General features: G+C 49.7%; 1 protein-coding gene across 4 annotated transcripts in view; it reads left to right on the top strand.

Annotated features, from left to right (window-relative positions):
• micu1 (mitochondrial calcium uptake 1) overlaps positions 1–25,904 on the top strand; it is a 110,907-nt gene that overhangs the window by 40,763 nt on the left and 44,240 nt on the right. For 2 of the 4 annotated variants that reach the window (XM_046368469.1, XM_046368468.1), the window contains exons 5-6: positions 6,215–6,258; positions 16,348–16,359. In XM_046368469.1, coding sequence (XP_046224425.1) covers positions 6,215–6,258; positions 16,348–16,359 — 56 coding nt within the window. The remainder of the gene's footprint in view (positions 1–6,214; positions 6,259–16,347; positions 16,360–25,904) is intronic. The other 2 variants (XM_046368472.1, XM_046368470.1) reach the window with 1 other exon arrangement.

Here is a 25,904-nt window from a genome sequence, read left to right as displayed (position 1 = left end):
CCTCTACTGGACGATAATACAGATTACTGCAAATCCTCTGTTGATGACTGGGTTCTTCCTTGTAAATTGTTTCTATGAAGTTGCTGTTCAATTGCTCTGCCATTATTATTGTAGGAGGTATTCTGGGTGGGGTTAGCCCTGTGCTGATGAGGTATTCTGGGTGGGGTTAGCCCTGTGCTGATGAGGTATTCTGGGTGGGGTTAGCCCTGTGCTGAGGTATTCTGGGTGGGGTTAGCCCGCTGATGAGGTATTCTGGGTGGGGTTACCCCCTGTGCTGATGAGGTATTCTGGGTGGGGTTACCCCTTGTGCTGATGAGGTATTCTGGGTGGGGTTACCCCTTGTGCTGATGAGGTATTCTGGGTGGGGTTACCCCTTGTGCTGATGAGGTATTCCCCCTGTGCTGATGAGGTATTCTGGGTGGGGTTACCCCTTGTGCTGATGAGGTATTCTGGGTGGGGTTACCCCTTGTGCTGATGAGGTATTCTGGGTGGGGTTACCCCTTGTGCTGATGAGGTATTCTGGGTGGGGTTAGCCCTGTGCTGATGAGGTATTCTGGGTGGGGTTAGCCCTGTGCTGATGAGGTATTCTGGGTGGGGTTAGCCCTGTGCTGATGAGGTATTCTGGGTGGGGTTACCCCTTGTGCTGATGAGGTTTTCTGGGTGGGGTTACCCCTTGTGCTGATGAGGTATTCTGGGTGGGGTTACCCCATGTGCTGATCAGGTATTCTGGGTGGGGTTACCCCTGTGCTGTGATGTGGGTTTTATATGGTGTGTATTCTCTTTTCTCTCCACTGGCTATCTGGTAAACAGGCTACACTCTAGGCAGTCTCTTCTGCTGATGTGTGTGGGTCTGGTAGTGGTACTCCCTCTATTCTACTCTTTTCCTTTCGGCATGGTTACTACCTGCCTTGCGCCCGATCACAATCTTCATCTTTACCCCTCTCTAATAAATACCGCTACACGCTCACCAACAAAGAATTCACAAAATGGGACAAACACCAAAATATACTTTGTGTACAACTCAAAGCTCCAAACAATGCAGAACTAGGACTCTACCCACTAGTTATCTACATCCAGGAAAAAGATGGACTGGGGTAGGAGTGAGGACTGTACCCACTAGTTAGTAGTGAGACTCTATGGAGGAGAGATTGACAGGGGTAGGAGTGAGGACTGTACCCACTAGTTAGTAGTGAGACTCTATGGAGGAGAGATGGACAGGGGTAGGAGTGAGGACTGTACCCACTAGTTAGTAGTGAGACTCTATGGAGGAGAGATGGACAGGGGTAGGAGTGAGGACTGTACCCACTATGGAGGACTGTACCCTCTATGGAGGAGAGATGGACAGGGGTAGGAGTGAGACTATGGAGGAGAGATGGACAGGGGTAGGAGTGAGACTATGGAGGAGAGATGGACAGGGGTAGGAGTGAGACTATGGAGGAGAGATGGACAGGGGTGGGAGTGAGAGACTATGGAGGAGAGATGGACAGGGGAGGGAGTGAGAGACTATGGAGAGGAGATGGACAGGGGTAGGAGTGAGAGACTATGGAGAGGAGATGGACAGGGGTAGGAGTGAGAGACTATGGAGGAGAGATGGACAGGGGTGGGAGTGGGACTCTGGAGGAGAGATGGACAGGAGTAGGAGTGAGTGACTGGAGGAGAGATGGACAGGGATAGGAGTGAGAGACTATGGAGAGGAGATGGACAGGGGAGGGAGTGAGAGACTATGGAGAGGAGATGGACAGGGGTAGGAGTGAGAGACTATGGAGAGGAGATGGACAGGGGTAGGAGTGAGAGACTATGGAGAGGAGATGGACAGGGGAGGGAGTGAGAGACTATGGAGAGGAGATGGACAGGGGTAGGAGTGAGAGACTATGGAGAGGAGATGGACAGGGGTAGGAGTGAGAGACTATGGAGGAGAGATGGACAGGGGTGGGAGTGAGAGACTATGGAGGAGAGATGGACAGGGGTAGGAGTGAGAGACTATGGAGGAGAGATGGACAGGGGTAGGAGTGAGAGACTATGGAGGAGAGATGGACAGGGGTAGGAGTGAGAGACTATGGGGCGGCAGCGTAGCCTAGTGGTTAGAGCGTTAGACTAGTAACCGGAAGGTTGCGAGTTCAAACCCCCGAGCTTGACAAGGTACAAATCTGTCGTTCTGCCCCTGAACAGGCAGTTAACCCACTGTTCCCAGGCCGTCATTGAAAATAAGAATCTGTTCTTAACTGACTTGCCTGGTTAAATAAAGGTTTAAAAAATATAAAAAAATGAAGAAAAAAAATGGAGAGGAGATGGACAGGGGTAGGAGTGAGTGACTCTATGGAGGAGAGATGGACAGGGGTAGGGGTGAGTGACTCTATGGAGGAGAGATGGACAGGGGTTGAGTGACTCTATGGAGGAGAGATGGACAGGGGTAGGGTATTCTGGAGGAGAGATGGACAGGGGTTGAGTGACTCTATGGAGGAGAGATGGACTGGGTAGGAGTGAGTGACTCTATGGAGGAGAGATGGACAGGGGTTGAGTGACTCTATGGAGGAGAGATGGACAGGGGTAGGAGTGAGTGACTCTATGGAGGAGAGATGGACAGGGGTAGGAGTGAGTGACTCTATGGAGGAGAGATGGACAGGGGTAGGAGTGAGTGACTCTATGGAGGAGAGATGGACAGGGGTAGGAGTGAGTGACTCTATGGAGATGGACAGGAGTGAGTGACTCTATGGAGGGGAGATGGACAGGGGTAGGATGAGGTGACTTCTGGAGGAGAGATGGACAGGGGTTGAGTGACTCTATGGAGGAGAGATGGACAGGGGTAGGAGTGAGTGACTCTATGGAGGAGAGATGGACAGGGGTAGGAGTGAGTGACTCTATGGAGGAGAGATGGACAGGGGTAGGGGAGTGACTCTATGGAGGAGAGATGGACAGGGGTGATGAGGTATGGAGGAGAGATGGACAGGGGTAGGGGTGAGTGACTCTATGGAGGAGAGATGGACAGGGGTAGGATGAGGTATTATGGAGGAGAGATGGACAGGGGTAGGAGTGAGTGACTCTATGGAGGAGAGATGGACAGGGGTAGGAGTGAGTGACTCTATGGAGGAGAGATGGACAGGGGTAGGATGAGGACTCTATGGAGGAGAGATCAGGGGTAGGAGTGAGTGACTCTATGGAGGGGAGATGGACAGGGGTAGGAGTGAGTGACTCTATGGAGGAGAGATGGACAGGGGTAGGAGTGAGTGACTCTATGGAGGAGAGATGGACAGGGGTAGGGTGAGTGACTCTATGGAGGGGAGATTTGACTCTGGAGGGGAGATGGACAGGGGCTACTCTGGAGGAAGATGGACAGGGGTAGGAGTGAGTGACTCTATGGAGGGAGATGGACAGGAGTTGACTCTGATGGAGGGGAGATGGTGGGGTAGGAGTGAGTGACTCTATGGAGGAGAGATGGACAGGGGTAGGAGTGAGTGACTCTATGGAGGAGAGATGGACAGGGGTAGGAGTGAGTGACTCTATGGAGGAGAGATGGACAGGGGTAGGAGTGAGTGACTCTATGGAGGAGAGATGGACAGGGGTAGGAGTGAGTGACTCTATGGAGGAGAGATGGACAGGGGTGAGTGACTCTATGGAGGGGAGATGGACAGGGGTAGGAGTGAGTGACTCTATGGAGGAGAGATGGACAGGGGTAGGAGTGAGTGACTCTATGGAGGAGAGATGGACAGGGGTAGGAATGAGTGACTCTATGGAAGAGATGGACAGGGGTAGGGGTGAGTGATGGAGGAGAGATGGACAGGGGTAGTGAGTGACTCTATGGAGGAGAGATGGACAGGGGTAGGAGTGAGTGACTCTATGGAGGAGAGATGGACAGGGGTAGGAGTGAGTGACTCTATGGAGGAGAGATGGACAGGGGTAGGAGTGAGGACTACCCATGGAGGAGAGATGGACAGGGGTAGGAGTGAGTGACTCTATGGAGGGGAGATGGACAGGGGTAGGAGTGAGGACTCTATGGAGGAGAGATGGACAGGGGTAGGAGTGAGTGACTCTATGGAGGAGAGATGGACAGGGGTAGGAGTGAGTGACTCTATGGAGGGGAGATGGACAGGAGTGAGTGACTCTATGGAGGGGAGATGGACAGGGGTAGGAGTGAGTGACTCTATGGAGGAGAGATGGACAGGGGTAGGAGTGAGTGACTCTATGGAGGAGAGATGGACAGGGGTAGGAGTGAGTGACTCTATGGAGGAGAGATGGACAGGGGTAGGAGTGAGTGACTCTATGGAGGAGAGATGGACAGGGGTAGGAGTGAGTGACTCTATGGAGGAGAGATGGACAGGGGTAGAAGTGAGTGACTCTATGGAGGAGAGATTCATTGAGTGACTCTATGGAGGAGAGATGGACAGGGGTAGGAGTGAGTGACTCATTCATGGAGGAGAGATGGACAGGGGTAGGAGTCTGACTCTATGGAGGAGAGATGGACAGGGGTAGGAGTGAGTGACTCTATGGAGGAGAGATGGACAGGGGTAGGAGTGAGAGACTCTATCTTCATTGATCCAGCTGACAGTCATTCATTCTGTCTGTTCCATTATTCATTGATCCAGCTGACAGTCATTCATTCTGTCTGTTCCATTATTCATTGATCCAGCTGACAGTCATTCATTCTGTCTGTTCCATTATTCATTGATCCAGCTGACAGTCATTCATTCTGTCTGTTCCATTATTCATTGATCCAGCTGACAGTCATTCATTCTGCCTGTTCCATTATTCATTGTGATCCAGTATAGTACTGTTTTAGCATAATGACATTGATTTTGTGTGTGGTTTAAACCCAGGGCGGTGCGGGGCGGTTTAAACCCGGGGAGGTGCGGGGCGGTTTAAACCCGGGGAGGTGCGGGGAGGTTTAAACCCGGGGAGGTGCGGGGCGGTTTAAACCCGGGGCGGTGCGGGGCGGTTTAAACCCGGGGCGGTGCGGGGCGGTTTAAACCCGGGGCGGTGCGGGGCGGTTTAAACCCGGGGCGGTGCGGGGCGGTTTAAACCCAGGGCGGTGCGGGGCGGTTTAAACCCGGGGCGGTGCGGGGCGGTTTAAACCCGGGGCGGTGTGGGCATTTCATCTGGCCTTGGTCTCCTACTGAATGTGTTTATAGACAATTCTTCTCGTATTGCATGACAACGACATGAGTTGAATAGAATGTATTTGTGTAAAATCATGCATCAAGATTAACATTGTATTCCCAGAGGATTTAAAAGTATGAATTAAAACACTTGTTTACAAATTTCGTTTAAAAATTTTTTTAAATACCCAGCAGCATCTGGAAATACATCTTATTTTTCTCCAAATAAATCAACTCTTAAATCTGATGATTTAATGAACAGATGAATCAACTCTGATTTGACGTCGGAGTGTATTTGAGAGCTTTCTGGAAACTGGGTTGTTATTCATCTGTGTCACTTCACTCTAGAAATACATTATAAAATGGCCACTGAAGTCTGTATCCCAAATGCCAGCCTATTCCCTACATAGTGCTTTTGACCGGAGCTCTTTTTAGTGATAGTTTAGGGAATAGGGTGCCTTTTGGGACCAAGGCCCTACTGTACATATACACTCTGCTCTGCAGAATGGACTCGTTTGTAAATTGTTATGTAATGTTAGTCGTAATTCGATCTGTAGCTCTGTCTCGTTGTATTTGTCATTTTATAAACATTAACAGTGCATTTTATTTTCTCTTTTTCTCCTGTTTCTCTCTGTCTCTCTCTTTGTCCCTCCCTCCCTGTCTCTCTCTTTGTCCCTCCCTCCCTGTCTCTCTCTTTGTGTCTCTCTCTTTGTCCCTCCCTCCCTGTCTCTCTCTTTGTCTCCTCTCCCTCCTCTGTCTCTCTCTTTGTCTTTGTCTCTCTCCTGTCTCTGTCTCTGTCTCTCTTTGTCTCTGTCCCTCTCCTCTCTGTCTCTGTCTCTCTTTGTCTCTGTCTCTCTCTCTGTCTCTCTCTTTGTCTCTGTCTCTCTGTCTCTGTCTCTCTCTTTGTCTCTGTCTCTGTCTTTGTCTCTGTCTCTCTTTGTCTCTGTCTCTCTCTGTCTCTCTGTCTCTCTCTTTGTCTCTGTCTCTCTCTTTGTCTCTGTCTCTCTCTTTGTCTCTGTCTCTCTCTTTGTCCCTGTCTCTCTCTTTGTCCCTGTCTCTCTCTTTGTCCCTGTCTCTCTCTTTGTCCCTGTCTCTCTCTTTGTCCCTGTCTCTGTCTCTCATAGACCTGGGTCTGGATCAGTTCCAGGTGAAGCGATATGATGGAAAGGTAAGGAAGGAAGGAGGGAGGGAGGGAGTGTGGGCGGGTGGGTGGGCGGGTGGGAGGGCGGGCGGGCGGGTGGGCGGGCGGGAGGGGGGAGGGAGGGAGGGAGGGAGGGAGGGAGGGCGGCGGGCGGGCGGGCGGGCGGGGGAGTGTGGGTGGGAGGGAGGGAGGGAGGGAGTGTGGGTGGGCGGGCGGGAGGGCAGCAGGCCATGGCCAATAGAAAGGATGGCAGCCCGGGTGGGCGAATAGAAAGGGTACCTACCGATCTCTTGTTGAAGTCCCAGCTCTTACATTCTTTCATTACCTTGGGCTGTGTCCCAAATGACTCCCTATACCATATCATGACCCATAGGGCTCTTGACAAAACTAGTGTGGTCTATTAGGGAACAGGTTTCCATTTTGTGATACACGACCTCGTTTCATAAAAGTCTCATTCCACCTCTGTTTTCAGACTGTGAGAGAGTGATCCTAAGTGGATGACCATGGAACTGTTAGTTATAATTGCAATGGGGAAGAGGGGAGGGGGGGGGGGTTATTGAGGTGGAATATATTTCATCGTGAGATTCAACAGTTTTATAACCTACCACTCTCTAGAGCAGTGTTTCATCGTCCTGGTCCCGGGCACCTAAAGGGATGACGACACAGCTTTGGTTTTGCCTCATACACCTGATTCAAATCAAAAGCTTTGGGTGTTATAAGGTGTGTAGTGCTCGGGGTCCCCTGGGCTATGATTAGGGAACACTGGAGTACAGGAGGAGAAGGAAGTGAAGGTCACCGCTCGGATAACAACATTTGCAAAATAAAAACTCTTTTGAAGCTACTTTTTAAATTCAGGACTATTTTTATTTTTATTTAAATACCACAGTTTTATCAGGTTTACAAGAAGTTTAATAAGGTTCTAAGGGTTTATAAACGGCAACATCAAATGGGGTCTAATTGCGAAGATGCTGCTGCTTGTGAGTTAGACTCCAGATCCTGAGCTAATATAATGAAGAGAAGACAGAATTGGCAGATGACCGCTGTTTCGGCGGCCAATATCCACAATCCCAGCTCCAGACCCATCCACTACTAATCTAATGTTCATCTCCAAAGACACACTTACCACCACTCTCTCAAAAGGCTTTGACATTCACTCTTTTGCATCAGTAGGGCCTTATGACAGAGTTCTATCCAGCTGGCCATCTAGCAGGCTTTAAGGGACGAGGGAGATGTGGACAGCAGGCTTTAGGGAAGGGACGAGGGAGATGTGGACAGCAGGCTTTAAGGGACGAGGGAGATGTGGAAAGCAGGCTTTAAGGGACGAGGGAGATGTGGACAGCGGTCTTTAAGGGACGAGGGAGATGTGGACAGCAATCTTTAAGGGACGAGGGAGATGTGGACAGCAGTCTTTAAGGGACGAGGGAGATGTGGACAGCAGGCTTTAAGGGACAAGGGAGATGTGGACAGCAGGCTTTAAGGGATGAGGGAGATGTGGACAGCAGGCTTTAAGGGACGAGGGAGATGTGGACAGCAGGCTTTAAGGAACGAGGGAGATGTGGACAGCAGGCTTTAAGGGACGAGGGAGATGTGGACAGCAGGCTTTAAGGGACGAGGGAGATGTGGACAGCAGGCTTTAAGGAACGAGGGAGATGTGGACAGCTGGCTTTAAGGAGGAAGGAACGAGGGAGATGTGGACAGCTGGTTTTAAGGAGGAAGGGAGATGTGGAGAGCAGGCTTTAAGGAACGAGGGAGATGTGGACAGCAGGCTTTAAGGAGGAAGGGAGATGTGGACAGCTGGTTTTAAGGAACGAGGGAGATGTGGACAGCTGGTTTTAAGGAGGAAGGGAGATGTGGACAGCAGGCTTTAAGGAACGAGGGAGATGTGGACAGCAGGCTTTAAGGAGGAAGGGACGACAGCTGCCAGACTAGTGTAGGGTTTATCCTATTAAATCGTGATGAATTGATCCCATCAGTAGTAATCAGTTGGCGGACGTGTCCCTGTCCCTGTCCCCTAAGGATGCCTGCCAGTCAACAGAAGGGTGGCAACTAGCTGTGGCCTATATTAGGGAGAGTGTAAAGACTGAGCACCACATGTCCCAGGACAAGATGTCAATTGCCATCAATAATAAGGGCTGTACTCAGAAACCAAACCCTGTTCCTGTCTTGACTATAGCACCTCCCTCCTGTCCTCAGACAGACTGAAGGGTGAGTAACAAAGCCCAAAAGGAGGCTCTGTTAAAGAACCAACATCTACTCCCATGACATGACGTCCATCACTAATAAGCACTTTGAAGAGAGTAACACATCTCTGATTCACACACCACTCTGATTCACACACCACTCTGATTCACACACCACTCTGATTCACACACCACTCTGATTCACACCACTCTGATTCACACACCACTCTGATTCACACCACTCTGATTCACACCACTCTGATTCACACCACTCTGATTCACACCAACTCTGATTCACACCACTCTGATTCACACCACTCTGATTCACACCACCACTCTGATTCACACCACCACTCTGATTCACACCACCACTCTGATTCACACCACTCTGATTCACACCACCACTCTGATTCACACCACCACTCTGATTCACACCACCACTCTGATTCACACCACCACTCTGATTCACACCACCACTCTGATTCACACCCACTCTGATTCACACCCACTCTGATTCACACCCACTCTGATTCACACCACCACTCTGATTCACACCACCACTCTGATTCACACCACCACTCTGATTCACACCACCACTCTGATTCACACCACCACTCTGAACAAGTTCCTACGTCAGCCTTGCTTTGCTCTGTGTCTCAAAGAACAGCTTTGCTTCACGTGACGTTAACTGTGTAACACTTGATCATTAAGAGACTCTCAACTAGTGGACCTGCCTACCAGACCATAATGGTCTATTTAGTGGTATTTATAGGCTGACGGGTGGACCTTGGAGCAGAGTAATGGCCCTAGACGAGATAAGAGAACAATGTTAGGGTCGTAGATAAGCCACCTACACCCATCCTTGTACCCTGTCACCTTTCTTATTCTTTCTCCAGGGTTTTTTCTGCACAGAAAAGTTCTGGGGCGGGCTGTCTGCTGTAAGTCCAAACAGTAATTTATTTTTAAAAAATCCATTATTTATATATATATATATAGTGAAGATTAAACTTGAGGCTAATATAAGATATAAAGTATATAGACAAGATAATGGAGCAAAAAAAAACACACACAAAAAGATCTTTGAGAAATAACAATCACCAAAATACAACTATAGACCGAGAGGATCTCGTTCTCCAAAATGATGCTTTTCATGGCACTCGGCCCCCGTTTTGAGTCACTCCGATACCCCGAGTCATGGCACTCTGCCCCCGTTTTGAGTCACTCCGACCATAATGGTCGGCCCTATTTGAGTCAGTACCCCGAGTCATAGGCACTGCCCCGGGTGAGTCACTCCGATTGGAGTCATGGCACTCGGCCCCGTTTGAGACGAGATAAGAGTCATGGCAATGTTTGAGTCACTCCGATAGAGTCATGGCACTCGGCCCCGTTTGAGTCACTCCGATACCCCGAGTCATGGCACTCGGCCCCCGTTTGAGTCACTCTGATACCCCGAGTCATGGCACTTCGGCCCCGTTTTGAGTCACTCCGAACCCCAGAAAAGGGCGGGCTGTCTGCTGTAAGTCCAAACAGTAATTTATTTTTCACTCCGATACCCGAAAAATCCATTATTTATATATAGTCATATATAGTCATGGAAGATTAAACTGAGGCTAATATAAGATATAAAGTCATGGCACAAGATAATGGAGTCAAAAGTCATGGCACTCGGCCCCGTTTGAGTCAAAAGTCATGGATCTTTGAGTCACTCCGATACCCGAGTCATGGCACTCGGCCCCGTTTGAGTCACTCCGATACCCCGAGTCATGGCACTCGGCCCCGTTTGAGTCACTCCGATACCCAGTCATGGACTCATGGTCACTCGGCCCCAAAGTCACTCCGATACCCGAGTCATTCGGCCCCGTTTGAGTCACTCCGATACCCGAGTCATGGCACTCGGCCCCGTTTTGAGTCACTCCGATACCCGAGTCATGGCACTCGGCCCCGTTTGAGTCACTCCGATACCCGAGTCATGGCACTCGGCCCCGTTTTGAGTCACTCCGATACCCCTAGTCATGGCACTCGGCCCCCGTTTTGAGTCACTCTGATACCACGAGTCATGGCACTCGGCCCCCGTTTTGAGTCACTCCGATACCACGAGTCATGGCACTCGGCCCCCGTTTTGAGTCACTCCGATACCCCGAGTCATGGCACTCGGCCCCCGTTTTGAGTCACTCCGATACCCCGAGTCATGGCACTCGGCCCCCGTTTTGAGTCACTCCGATACCCCGAGTCATGGCACTCGGCCCCCGGTTTGAGTCACTCCGATACCACGAGTCATGGCAAAATGTGTAGAATAGCAGGAAATTGGCTTTAAAACAGCAACATTTTTGTCTGCGGCATCTAAAAGATTTTGGCCGGCGAACGTGCCTACTGCCACGCCCCTGCCACGCCCACCACCTCAGCCCCATTTTGATCCAGAGAAAACGTCATGTTGAATTCCAAGCCCTGCCTTTTTAGTTTCGGTTCCCTTTTATATAATGCCTGTTGGTAGATCTCTTCCAGTCACACGTCTTCATTGATCTACGATGCGGAGACGACGGAAGCAGTTCATTTTTCTGCCACAGTAATTAGTGGTTAATTAGCTGTCAGAGTAACCATCCATCCCCACCACATATCATACAGTCCCCAGTGAGGATCAACCTATTGCCAGACCCTCCCTAACTTGCTCCTCTTCTCTCTCCCCTCCCTCCCTCTCTCCCTCCCACTTGTTGCTCCCTCTCTCCATCCCTCCGTCATCAACAGATTGTTAGTACATGAATAGTAATTATGTGTTTCACCTCGTTATTGGGGCCCATCAGTTCTCCCAGCGGCCTCAATGAATAATCACCCTGCTATCTATCAATCATGTGCTATGAAACTTTCTTTCCCTCCCTCCTCTCTTTATCACTTAATGTGTTCGAGAAACCGCCAAGACACAAATCTCAGATTAAAGAGTCGAGTCGGCGGCAAGGTATTCCCTCCCTCCCTCTCCTACGTCTTTCCCTCTCCCCTCTCTATACGACCTCTCTAACCCTCTCCCCCTCCCTTCCTTCCTCCCTACCCCCCCTTCCCTACGTCTCCCTCCTACCCCCTTCCCGACCCTACATTTCTCTCTTTCCCCCTTTCCTACGCTCTCTCCTCTCTCCTCCCCCTACCCTACATTTCTCTCCTCCCTCCTCCCCGTTCCCTACCCCCGTCTCCCTCTCCTCTCTCCTCCCCCTTCCCTACCCTCCATCTCCCTCCTTCCCTCTCTCGTCCCTCCTCCCCCTTCCCTACCCTCCATCTCTCTCATCCCTCCTCCCCCTTCCCTACCCTCCATCTCCCCCTTCCCTACCCTCTATCTCCCCCTTCCCTACCCTCCATCTCCCCCTTCCCTACCCTCCATCTCCCCCTTCCCTACCCTCCATCTCCCTCCTTCCCTACCCTCCATCTCCCTCCTTCCCTACCCTCCATCTCCCTCCTTCCCTACCCTCCATCTCCCTCCTTCCCTCCCTCCATCTCCCTCCTTCCCTCTCTCGTCCCTCCCAACCTCCTCGGCTATTCAGTTGTCAGTAGGTCATTTGAATAACCCTCAGACTCTGACAGATATCCAATATATTGGAAACACAAGCCATTGTCCCACAGCTCGTTGATCAATATCTACTGTGTGTTTATCTCTGTTCATGCGGTAAAGGTGAATGGAAGGTGCCCTGGGGGAGTCCCAAACGGTAGCCCAGGTCACAAGTAGTGCACTTTAAAGGGTATAGGATGCCATTTTTGGACGCCGTCCTGGTGTTTTCTATGTAACCATAGCGACACAAAGCAGGGGAATAAAAGAAGAAAAGTGTTGCAGCTCAATAAACACACACGCACGCACGCACGCACGCACGCACGCACGCATGCATGCACACATACATGCACGCATGCACACATACATACATGCACACATGCACACATACATACATGCACACATACATGCACACATGCACACATACATACATGCACACATACATGCACACATACATGCACACATGCACACATACATACATGCACACATACATGCACACATGCACACATACATACATACATGCACACATACATACACACACGCACACACACACACACACACACACACACACACACACACACACACACACACCCCTTTTACATTTACACAGACCAGGACACTAACCCCGCACTGATTTTAGATAAGCAAACAAAACCGAGATTATACTATTTAACTACTATTTAAATATGAATAGTCAACAAAGGACGATTTACAATATGTTTGCACATTCATGCTCTCTGATCCAGAACTATCTACGTCATGTGTTTAATCCACGCTCCACAATATAACCGTATATAAATGGAATAGTGTCCATACCAACGGCTTGAGGTATGAAACAGCATTATAATGTCCATACCAACAGCTTGAGGTATGAAACGGTATTATAGTGTCCATACCAACAGCTTGAGGTATGAAACAGCATTATAATGTCCATACCAACAGCTTGAGGTATGAAACGGTATTATAATGTCCATACCAACAGCTTGAGGTATGAAACGGTATTATAATGTCCATACCAACAGCTTGAGGTATGAAACGGTATTATAATGTCCATACCAACAGCTTGAGGTATGAAACGGTATTATAGTGTCCATACCAACAGCTTGAGGTATGAAACAGCATTATAGTGTCCATACCAACAGCTTGAGGTATGAAACAGCATTATAATGTCCATACCAACAGCTTGAGGTATGAAACGGTATTATAGTGTCCATACCAACAGCTTGAGGTATGAAACGGTATTATAGTGTCCATACCAACGGCTTGAGGAGTACTAAAGTGATTGAGTGAGTAAAAACAGACATCTATTGTGGCAATGCAACATAGCCTAGTTAACCAGTCTGAATTCTTCTCTCACCATTTGAGGTTTAGCATTCAGACTGGTTTAACTAGGCTAGGTTGCCTAGCCACCACAGACCCTCATTCTCGCTCTCAATCACTGTATTGAACCACCAAGTTTGTGTGCGTATATGAGAAATCAAAATGTATAGAGAGAGAGTTGAGATGGGTTTAACGAAGCTAACCCCCCTCTATCAACTGGAAATGGAACATTCCGGAGTTCTAGATGGAACATTCCGGAGTTCTAGATGGAACATTCCAGAGTTCTAGATGGAACATTCCAGAGTTCTAGATGGAACATTCCAGAGTTCTAGATGGAACATTCCAGAGTTCTAGATGGAACATTCCAGAGTTCTAGATGGAACATTCCAGAGTTCTAGATGGAACATTCCAGAGTTCTAGATGGAACATTCCAGAGTTCTAGATGGAACATTCCAGAGTTCTAGATGGAACATTCCAGAGTTCCAGATGGATGATCCCTACGTAGCCGATATGTCACCTCTATCTCTGGGCATTCTGTTTGCAAATCTTTCTCTGTACTATACAGTAGTCTACACATGATGCATGGCTAGCTGTGGATGATAGTCCCTTGACTCGCAAACACACACACACACTCACCACTCAAACATACACTCACCACTCACACACCAACGCACCTGATTGGCCTGATAGCGTCCTCTGGCTTGGCAACAGAATTACACTTCACTCTTTTCTATCCAGCCCTCCTTTCCCCCTCCTCTCTCCATCCTCCCCCCGTTCCCTCGCCAAGAACCTATGAAATCGCTCCATTCCACTGGACTGGGATGCAATATTAATATTGTAAGAATTACAGTAACCTACAATTCCCCGAGCTGAAACTCCTGAGTCGAGGGCCGTTTTATGGTCAGAATATGCTAATCTGAGGTTCAGACGAGGAGATTGGGATTGGTTGGAGGGTGGTGGAGTGGGGGGGTGGGTGTTCCCAGTGCATGGAGCTTCTCCTTGTCTGGGGGGGGGGGGGTGATATCACAATGGAATCTGCTTGAGTACTAGTAGTATCTCTTAAAAAAATATTAATTGGAAAATGGTAGTTCAGTTCTCCTCTCCTTTCATGTGTGCTAAAATCCCCAACCATATTTCTTTCACATTTGTTTATTTATCCATTGTTTGTGCTTTTAATGTTTGGGTACCCCCCTACTGCTCTTAGTATGTTTGGGTACTCCCCTACTGCTCTTAGTATGTTTGGGTACTCCCCTACTGCTCTTAGTATGTTTGGGTACTCCCCTACTGCTCTTAGTATGTTTGGGTACTCCCCTACTGCTCTTAGTATGTTTGGGTACTCCCCTACTGCTCTTAGTATGTTTGGGTACTCCCCTACTGCTCTTAGTATGTTTGGGTACTCCCCTATTGCTCTTAGTATGTTTGGGTACTCCCCTATTGCTCTTAGTATGTTTGGGTACTCCCCTATTGCTCTTAGTATGTTTGGGTACTCCCCTATTGCTCTTAGTATGTTTGGGTACTCCCCTACTGCTCTTAGTATGTTTGGGTACTCCCCCACTGCTCTTAGTATGTTTGGGTACTCCCCCACTGCTCTTAGTATGTTTGAGGTATGAAACGGTATTATAGTGTCCATACCACCAACCGCTCTTAGTATGTTTGGGTACTCCCCTACTGCTCTTAGTATGTTTGGGTACTCCCCTACTGCTCTTAGTATGTTTGGGTACTCCCCTACTGCTCTTAGTATGTTTGGGTACTCCCCTACTGCTCTTAGTATGTTTGGGTACTCCCCTATTGCTCTTAGTATGTTTGGGTACTCCCCTACTGCTCTTAGTATGTTTGGGTACTCCCCTACTGCTCTTAGTATGTTTGGGTACTCCCCTACTGCTCTTAGTATGTTTGGGTACTCCCCTACTGCTCTTAGTATGTTTGGGTACTCCCCTACTGCTCTTAGTATGTTTGGGTACTCCCCTACTGCTCTTAGTATGTTTGGGTACTCCCTACTGCTCTTAGTATGTTTGGGTACTCCCCTACTGCTCTTAGTATGTTTGGGTACTCCCCTACTGCTCTTAGTATGTTTGGGTACTCCCCTACTGCTCTTAGTATGTTTGGGTACTCCCCTACTGCTCTTAGTATATGTTTGGGTACTCCCCTACTGCTCTTAGTATATGTTTGGGTACTCCCCTATTGCTCTTAGTATATGTTTGGGTACTCCCCTACTGCTCTTAGTATATGTTTGGGTACTCCCCTATTGCTCTTAGTATATGTTTGGGTACTCCCCTACTGCTCTTAGTATATGTTTGGGTACTCCCCTACTGCTCTTAGTATGTTTGGGTACTCCCCTACTGCTCTTAGTATGTTTGGGTACTCCCCTACTGCTCTTAGTATGTTTGGGTACTCCCCTACTGCTCTTAGTATGTTTGGGTACTCCCCTACTGCTCTTAGTATGTTTGGGTACTCCCCTATTGCTCTTAGTATGTTTGGGTACTCCCCTACTGCTCTTAGTATGTTTGGGTACTCCCCTACTGCTCTTAGTATGTTTGGGTACCCCCCTATTGCTCTTAGTATGTTTGGGTACCCCCCTATTGCTCTTAGTATGTTTGGGTACTCCCCTATTGCTCTTAGTATGTTTGGGTACTCCCCTACTGCTCTTAGTATGTTTGGGTACTCCCCTATTGCTCTTAGTATGTTTGGGTACTCCCCTATTGCTCTTTAACATTTTCTAATTGGGTCTCCTGTGTTTTTTAAACCAAATGTTCCATTGAGTTTAACCCTCCACTGTCCAATTGTATCTCTCTCCCTCTTTCTCTCTCCTCATATCATTGTGACCATGCCATCAGTTGTTATAATGTAATGTTATTGTAATGTTTTGCTGTTATTCATGTAACTGCTGTGGAATCTACTCCTGCTCTGGCAATCTTCTCCATATATAACCAATAACCCTTCCTCCTCCTCCACCACCCGACGAATCCCCCATTTTTATCAACCATCCATCCCCCTTGTCCCCTACCTACCTATTCATCAACTGTCCCTTCCCCTCCCTCGCTGTCTCCTCTCCCCTCCTCCATCCCTCCATCCGCCCCTCCCTCTCTGCAGGACTTCTGGCAGGTATGGGGCGTGTGCCGAGCAGCATGTGTGTGTGTTTGAAACAAGGCCTGATCTGATAACTGTGTACTCTGTTCACTGTACCTCCCTCAATCTCTCCCTCCCCTTCTAATTCCTCCCTCCCTACTCTCTACCTCCAACTCCCTCCATCTCTCTCTTCTTCTAATTCCTCCCTCCCTACTCTCTACCTCCAACTCTCTCCATCTCTCTCTCCTTCTAATTCCTCCCTCCCTACTCTCTACCTCCAACTCCCTCCATCTCTCTCTCCTTCTAATTCCTCCCTCCCTACTCTCTGCCTCTACTTCTCTCTCTGCCTCAACTCCCTCCATCTCTCTCTGCCTCTACTTCACTCTCTACCTCCAACTCCCTCCATCTCTCTCTACCTCTACTTCTCTCTCTGCCTCCAACTCCCTCCATCTCTCTCTACCTCTACTTCTCTCTCTGCCTCCAACTCCCTCCATCTCTCTCTACCTCTACTTCTCTCTCTGCCTCCAACTCCCTCCATCTCTCTCTGCCTCTACTTCACTCTCTGCCACTACTTCACTCTCTGCCTCTACTTCACTCTCTGCCTCTACTTCACTCTCTGCCACTACTTCACTCTCTGCCTCTACTTCACTCTCTGCCACTACTTCACTCTCTGCCTCTACTTCACTCTCTGCCACTACTTCACTCTCTGCCACTACTTCACTCTCTGCCACTACTTCACTCTCTGCCACTACTTCACTCTCTGCCTCTACTTCACTCTCTACCTCCAACTCCCTCCATCTCTCTCTACCTCTACTTCTCTCTCTGCCTCCAACTCCCTCCATCTCTCTCTGCCTCTACTTCACTCTCTGCCTCTACTTCACTCTCTGCCTCTACTTCACTCTCTGCCTCTACTTCACTCTCTGCCTCTACTTCACTCTCTGCCTCTACTTCACTCTCTGCCTCTACTTCACTCTCTGCCTCTACTTCACTCTCTGCCTCTACTTCACTCTCTGCCTCTAATTCACTCTCTGCCTCTAATTCACTCCATCACTCTCTGCCTCTACTTCTCTCTGCCTCTACTTCACTCTCTGCCTCTACTTCTCTCTGCCTCTACTTTACTCTCTGCCTCTACTTCACTCTCTGCCTCTACTTCTCTCTGCCTCTAATTCACTCTCTGCCTCTAATTCACTCCATCTCTCTCTACCTCTACTTCTCTCTCTGCCTCCAACTCCCTCCATCTCTCTCTGCCTCTACTTTACTCTCTGCCTCTACTTCACTCTCTGCCTCTACTTCTCTCTGCCTCTACTTCACTCTCTGCCACTACTTCACTCTCTGCCACTACTTCACTCTCTGCCACTACTTCACTCTCTACCTCCAACTCCCTCCATCTCTCTCTGCCTCTACTTCTCTCTGCCTCTACTTCACTCTCTGCCACTACTTCACTCTCTGCCACTACTTCACTCTCTGCCACTACTTCACTCTCTGCCACTACTTCACTCTCTACCTCCAACTCCCTCCATCTCTCTCTGCCTCTACTTCACTCTCTGCCTCTACTTCACTCTCTGCCTCTACTTCACTCTCTGCCTCTACTTCACTCTCTGCCACTACTTCACTCTCTGCCACTACTTCACTCTCTGCCACTACTTCACTCTCTGCCTCTACTTCACTCTCTACCTCCAACTCCCTCCATCTCTGCCTCTACTTCTCTCTCTGCCTCAACTCCCTCCATCTCTCTCTGCCTCTACTTCACTCTCTGCCTCTACTTCACTCTGCCTCTACTTCACTCTCTGCCTCTACTTCTCTCTGCCTCTACTTCACTCTCTGCCTCTACTTCACTCTCTGCCTCTACTTCACTCTCTGCCTCTACTTCACTCTCTGCCTCTAATTCACTCTCTGCCTCTAATTCACTCCATCACTCTCTGCCTCTACTTCTCTCTGCCTCTACTTCACTCTCTGCCTCTACTTCTCTCTGCCTCTACTTTACTCTCTGCCTCTACTTTACTCTCTGCCTCTACTTCACTCTCTGCCTCTACTTCTCTCTGCCTCTAATTCACTCTCTGCCTCTAATTCACTCCATCTCTCTCTAACTCTACTTCTCTCTCTGCCTCCAACTCCCTCCATCTCTCTCTGCCTCTACTTCTCTCTGCCTCTACTTCACTCTCCCCTGGAGATCTTCCATATATACAGAACCAGTCAAAAGTTTTAGAACACCTACTCATTCAAGGGTTTTTCTTTTTTTGGCTATTTTCTATTGGCTATTGTAGATTAATAGTGAGGACATTGCAACTATGAAATAACACATGGGATCATGTAGTAACCAAAAAGGTGTAAAACAAATCCAAATATCATGAAGGAAAAGGGTAGCTTCTTAGAAGAATCTCAACTATAAAATATATTTTGATTTAACTTTTTTTGGGGGGGGGGGGGGGGGGTTACTACATGATTCCATGTGAGTTATTTCGTAGTTTTGATGTCTTCACTATTATTCTACAATGTAGAAGAAGAGTAGAAATAAAGAAAAAAAGCCCTGGAATGAGTAGGTGTTCTGAAACTCTACTTCACTCTCTGCCTCTACTTCACTCTCTGCCTCTACTTCACTCTCTGCCTCTACTTCACTCTCTGCCTCTACTTCACTCTCTGCCTCTACTTCACTCTCTGCCTCTACTTCACTCTCTGCCTCTACTTCACTCTCTGCCACTACTTCACTCTCTGCCACTACTTCACTCTCTGCCTCTACTTCACTCTCTGCCTCTACTTCACTCTCTGCCTCTACTTCACTCTCTGCCTCTACTTCACTCTCTGCCACTACTTCACTCTCTGCCTCTACTTCACTCTCTGCCTCTACTTTACTCTCTGCCTCTACTTCACTCTGCCTCTACTTCACTCTGCCTCTACTTCACTCTGCCTCTACTTCACTCTCTGCCTCTACTTCACTCTCTGCCTCTACTTTACTCTCTGCCTCTACTTCACTCTCCCCTGGAGATCTTCTGGTGTTCTGAAACTTTTGACCGGTAGTGTAGTTGGGGAGGAAAAACACACTGTAGAAGTTTCTCTGGTCAAGCTGTATTGCAGCTCAACTTCAGCAGAGTGTAAAGTGCTTAACCAAAGTCACGGGTTGTGTCCCAAAAAAGGGACTCTAATTCCCTCTTAAGTACACTACTTTTGCCCAGAGCCCATTTTAGAGAATAGGGTGCAATTTGGCACTAAGGCTTCACCACAACCCCAGCAGGATAGAACACTGGCCAAGCACCAAATAGTGCATTAAACATGGATCTATTTCCATCAGGAATCATTGGAATCGTAATACAAAACCCTCCACAACTGGCTCTTGGCACTGTGGATGTCAGTGGAATAGGTTTAGTGATCAACGGAAAGTCGGCCTAGTATGGTTTAAGATATAGAGAAACGGGCGGAAGGACTGGGGCATAAAATACTGGGCTGTCATCTTCTGCACCGGTACAACAGGGAAGGATGGAGAGTGCTTGTGTGCGTAAACATACACCAAGTCATAGATCACACACCTGCTGCTATCTTTCTCTTCAGTGGCTCTTTGTGTTTGAATCTAGATGACGGTCTACCCTCCCTGTTGCTCTAGGGGTTGAGCCACCCTCCCTGTTGCTCTGGGGGTTGAGCCACCCTCCCTGTTGCTCTGGGGGTTGAGCCACCCTCCCTGTTGCTCTGGGGGTTGAGCCACCCTCCCTGTTGCTCTGGGGGTTGAGCCACCCTACCTGTTGCTCTACAGGTTTAGTTACCTTCCCTGTGGCCAGAGGATTAGATACAGGATCTACCTGCTAGGTGACCTTTAAACAGCAGGGATGTGCCTTGTTTAACCTGTAGCACGGTGAGACACACCAAGACCCAGAGATATGGAGCGTGAGCAGGAACAAGGATGTCTGGCAGGAAGGGAGGGTAGTGAGGCAGTACACACAGACATGTCCAGGGGAGGTCTGAGACCTAGCAGGAAGGGAGGGTAGTGAGGCAGTACACACAGCCCTGTCCAGGGGAGGTCTGAGACCTAGCAGGAAGGGAGGGTAGTGAGGCAGTACACACAGCCCTGTCCAGGGGAGGTCTGAGACCTAGCAGGAAGGGAGGGTAGTGAGGCAGTACACACAGCCCTGTCCAGGGGAGGTCTGAGACCTAGCAGGAAGGGAGGGTAGTGAGGCAGTACACAGCCCTGTCCAGGGGAGGTCTGAGACCTAGCAGGAAGGGAGAGTAGTGAGGCAGTACACAGCCCTGTCCAGGGGAGGTCTGAGACCTAGCAGGAAGGGAGGGTAGTGAGGCAGTACACACAGACATGTCCAGGGGAGGTCTGAGACCTAGCAGGAAGGGAGGGTAGTGAGGCAGTACACACAGACATGTCCAGGGGAGGTCTGAGACCTAGCAGGAAGGGAGGGTAGTGAGGCAGTACACAGCCCTGTCCAGGGGAGGTCTGAGACCTAGCAGGAAGGGAGGGTAGTGAGGCAGTACACACAGACATGTCCAGGGGAGGTCTGAGACCTAGCAGGAAGGGAGGGTAGTGAGGCAGTACACAGCCCTGTCCAGGGGAGGTCTGAGACCTAGCAGGAAGGGAGGGTAGTGAGGCAGTACACACAGACATGTCCAGGGGAGGTCTGAGACCTAGCAGGAAGGGAGGGTAGTGAGGCAGTACACACAGACATGTCCAGGGGAGGTCTGAGACCTAGCAGGAAGGGAGGGTAGTGAGGCAGTACACAGCCCTGTCCAGGGGAGGTCTGAGACCTAGCAGGAAGGGAGGGTAGTGAGGCAGTACACAGCCCTGTCCAGGGAGGTCTGAGACCTAGCAGGAAGGGAGGGTAGTGAGGCAGTACACAGCCCTGTCCAGGGGAGGTCTGAGACCTAGCAGGAAGGGAGGGTAGTGAGGCAGTACACAGCCCTGTCCAGGGGATGTCTGAGACCTAGCAGGAAGGGAGGGTAGTGAGGCAGTACACAGCCCTGTCCAGGGGAGGTCTGAGACCTAGCAGGAAGGGAGGGTAGTGAGGCAGTACACAGCCCTGTCCAGGGAGGTCTGAGACCTAGCAGGAAGGGAGGGTAGTGAGGCAGTACACAGCCCTGTCCAGGGGAGGTCTGAGACCTAGCAGGAAGGGAGGGTAGTGAGGCAGTACACACAGCCCTGTCCAGGGGAGGTCTGAGACCTAGCAGGAAGGGAAGGTAGTGAGGCAGTACACACAGCCCTGTCCAGGGGAGGTCTGAGACCTAGCAGGAAGGGAGGGTAGTTAGGAAGTACACACAGACATGTCCAGGGGAGGTCTGAGACCTAGCAGGAAGGGAGGGTAGTGAGGCAGTACACAGCCCTGTCCAGGGGAGGTCTGAGACCTAGCAGGAAGGGAGGGTAGTGAGGCAGTACACACAGACATGTCCAGGGGAGGTCTGAGACCTAGCAGGAAGGGAGGGTAGTGAGGCAGTACACAGCCCTGTCCAGGGGAGGTCTGAGACCTAGCAGGAAGGGAGGGTAGTGAGGCAGTACACAGCCCTGTCCAGGGGAGGTCTGAGACCTAGCAGGAAGGGAGGGTAGTGAGGCAGTACACAGCCCTGTCCAGGGGAGGTCTGAGACCTAGCAGGAAGGGAGGGTAGTGAGGCAGTACACACAGACATGTCCAGGGAGGTCTGAGACCTAGCAGGAAGGGAGGGTAGTGAGGCAGTACACACAGACATGTCCAGGGAGGTCTGAGACCTAGCAGGAAGGGAGGGTAGTGAGGCAGTACACACAGACATGTCCAGTGGAGGTCTGAGACCTAGCAGGAAGGGAGGGTAGTGAGGCAGTACACACAGACATGTCCAGTGGAGGTCTGAGACCTAGCAGGAAGGGAGGGTAGTGAGGCAGTACACACAGACATGTCCAGTGGAGGTCTGAGACCTAGCAGGAAGGGAGGGTAGTGAGGCAGTACACAGCCCTGTCCAGGGAGGTCTGAGACCTAGCAGGAAGGGAGGGTAGTGAGGCACACACAGCCCTGTCCAGTGGAGGTCTGAGACCTAGCAGGAAGGGAGGGTAGTGAGGCAGTACACAGCCCTGTCCAGGGAGGTCTGAGACCTAGCAGGAAGGGAGGGTAGTGAGGCAGTACACACAGCCCTGTCCAGGGGAGGTCTGAGACCTAGCAGGAAGGGAAGGTAGTGAGGCAGTACACACAGCCCTGTCCAGGGAGGTCTGAGACCTAGCAGGAAGGAAGGGAAGTACACACAGACATGTCCAGGGAGGTCTGAGACCTAGCAGGAAGGGAGGGTAGTGAGGCAGTACACAGCCCTGTCCAGGGAGGTCTGAGACCTAGCAGGAAGGGAGGGTAGTGAGGCAGTACACACAGACATGTCCAGGGAGGTCTGAGACCTAGCAGGAAGGGAGGGTAGTGAGGCAGTACACAGCCCTGTCCAGGGGAGGTCTGAGACCTAGCAGGAAGGGAGGGTAGTGAGGCAGTACACAGCCCTGTGTCTGAGACCTAGCAGGAAGGGAGGGTAGTGAGGCAGTACACAGCCCTGTCCAGGGGAGGTCTGAGACCTAGCAGGAAGGGAGGGTAGTGAGGCAGTACACACAGACATGTACACACAGACCAGGGAGGTCTGAGACCTAGCAGGAAGGGAGGGTAGTGAGGCAGTACACACAGACATGTCCAGGGGAGGTCTGAGACCTAGCAGGAAGGGAGGGTAGTGAGGCAGTACACACAGACATGTCCAGTGGAGGTCTGAGACCTAGCAGGAAGGGAGGGTAGTGAGGCAGTACACACAGACATGTCCAGTGGAGGTCTGAGACCTAGCAGGAAGGGAGGGTAGTGAGGCAGTACACACAGACATGTCCAGTGGAGGTCTGAGACCTAGCAGGAAGGGAGGGTAGTGAGGCAGTACACAGCCCTGTCCAGGGGAGGTCTGAGACCTAGCAGGAAGGGAGGGTAGTGAGGCAGTACACAGCCCTGTCCAGTGGAGGTCTGAGACCTAGCAGGAAGGGAGGGTAGTGAGGCAGTACACAGCCCTGTCCAGGGGAGGTCTGAGACCTAGCAGGAAGGGAGGGTAGTATTTGAAGAGGACAAACGTCAACACTTGCCAAGCTGAGATGCAATAAGAAACTTCTACTCTGTTAGTGCTGAATGACAACAGTTCTGTTCCCCTGTTTACGTCTCTCCCTCTCTTTACTCTTTCCCTCCCTCTTTCCCTCCCTCCCTCTTTCACTCACTCTCTTCTCGCTCTTTCCCTCCCTCCCTCTTTCACTCACTCTCTTCTCGTTCTTTCCCTCCCTCTTTCACTCACTCTCTTCTCGTTCTTTCCCTCCCTCTTTCACTCTCTCCCTTCACCCCCTCCTCTATGCTTCCATCTTCCTCTTCTCTGTCACCCTCTCGCTCTCTCCAGCCTTGTCCAATGCTTTGGCGCTGCTGTAGCTCTTTCCCAGCATGCTCTGCTCCTTGCCTGTGTCTAAAGGGGAGACCGTACTGTATGTAGAGCGGCACGGGTCTGCAGGTTATAGCTCCCCCTCTCTGCAGCCGGCATGGTGGCACCACAGGGTGATCTAAACCCAGGAAATGAATCATCTCTCCATTTGCTAGATAGCTTCTTATGGCCCGGGTCCAATACTTTTACTGGGTTGGGAAAACAAAGCTACTAGAATCTTGCTTTCACCTACCCTCTAGTGTTCGGTCAGTGATTTATGGTTGTATCCCAATTCTCCAACCTTCTTTTGAATGTGTACACTTGTGCTTTTAAATCCAAAGCTACTTCGTGCTTTCACCAAGCCACTAGTGTTAGATCAATGATACCTCAAGAAGGAAGGGGGCATTTTTCCAGCCTTGGAACAGAGCCCAGAACATAGAATTAGAATGGCTAGAACATTCTACTCATTCTATGTCTTTGGCCCATTGAAACCCCTTTCTTCTATTGATAGAATCCCAGCACTAGAATGATTCTATTGATAGAATCCCAACACTAGAATGATTCTATTGATAGAATCCCAACACTAGAATGATTCTATTGATAGAATCCCAGCACTAGAATGATTCTATTGATAGAATCCCAGCACTAGAATGATTCTATTGATTGAATCCCAGCACTAGAATGATTCTATTGATTGAATCCCAGCACTAGAATGATTCTATTGATTGAATCCCAGCACTAGAATGATTCTATTGATTGAATCCCAGCACTAGAATGATTCTATTGATTGAATCCCAGCACTAGAATGATTCTATTGATTGAATCCCAGCACTAGAATGATTCTATTCTATTGATAAAACACACCACCTGTGGCCTTTATCGCTCTGTGATGCCACTGCAACCACTATCTGTCATGTGACTGGTTGCGACGCCTGTCACTCACAAAGGAATGCTGACGGGGCTGCTGCCATGGAAACAAACATGCCTGTTGTCTTGTCGTCACACAAGTTCTTAGTTGTTGTTATAGCTACTGACTTTTATTCTGTTTCAGCGGCTGGAACAAACCTTCCAAGGACAGTTGTGTATCAGCCTTCCTCCCTCCTCCTCCTCCTTTCTCGCTCTCTTTCTCTCTCCCTCACTAGCTCTTACTTTGTTGTTCTTTCTCACACACACACACACACACACACACACACACACACACACACACACACACACACACACACACACACACACACACACACACACACAGAGGTTGGGCTGGTGTGATTTGACTGCACACCTGGTTATCTACTCCCACAGCTGTTGATCCTTAGTGACCATAATAGTTAATTGAACGTCTGTAGCAACACACACCATTTCTCTGATATTCATTCATCTTTACATGTGGTTGCCTTCGCTCTCTCTCTCTCTGAATATTTATGTCTAGAGGTTATTAGCAGCACACCTGCTCTGCTAGTCAATCCTCTGGAGACCTGGCTGGTGTTTAGTAGAGTACTATCTAATCATATCTGTACTTGCCCCCCCCCAAAAAAAAGAACCTTCCAGAAGGACAACCATCTCATCTCTTTATTTTAGAGTGACCAGGCGGAAGCCACTCCTCAGTAAAAGGAACATAACATCCCACTTGGAGTTTTCCAAAAGGCACCTAAAGACTCTCAGACCATGAGAAACCAGATTCTCTGGTCTGATGAAATCAAGATTAAACTCTTTGGCCTGAATGCCAAGTGTCACGTCTGGAGGAAACCTGGTACCATCCCTACGGTGAAGCATGGTGGTGGCAGCATCATGCTGTGGGGATGTTTTTCATTGGCAGGGAAAGGGAGACGAGTCCGGATCGAGGGAAAGATCAATGGAGCAAAGTACAGATGAACGGAGCAATGAGATCCTTGATGAAAACCTGCTCCATAGCGCTCAGGACCTCAGACTGGGGTGAAGGTTCACCTTTCAACAGGACATCGACCCTAAACACACAGCCAAGACAACGCAGCAGTGGCTTCGGGACAAGTCTGTGAATGTCCTTGAGTGGCCCAGCCAGAGCCCGAACATGAACCCAATCAAACATCTCTGGAGAGGCTTAAAAATACCTGTGCAGCGACGCTCCCCATCCAACCTGACAGAGCTTCAGAGGATCTGCAGAGAAGAATGGGAGGAACTCCCCAAATACAGGTGTGCCAAGCTTGTAGCGTCATACCCAAGGAGACTCGAAGCTGTAATCG

This window comes from Oncorhynchus gorbuscha, linkage group LG11, assembly GCF_021184085.1.
Source record: "Oncorhynchus gorbuscha isolate QuinsamMale2020 ecotype Even-year linkage group LG11, OgorEven_v1.0, whole genome shotgun sequence".
NCBI lineage: Eukaryota > Metazoa > Chordata > Actinopteri > Salmoniformes > Salmonidae > Oncorhynchus > Oncorhynchus gorbuscha.
Note: the sequence above shows the minus strand (reverse complement) of the source record. Positions and strands in the feature narration are given on the sequence as shown.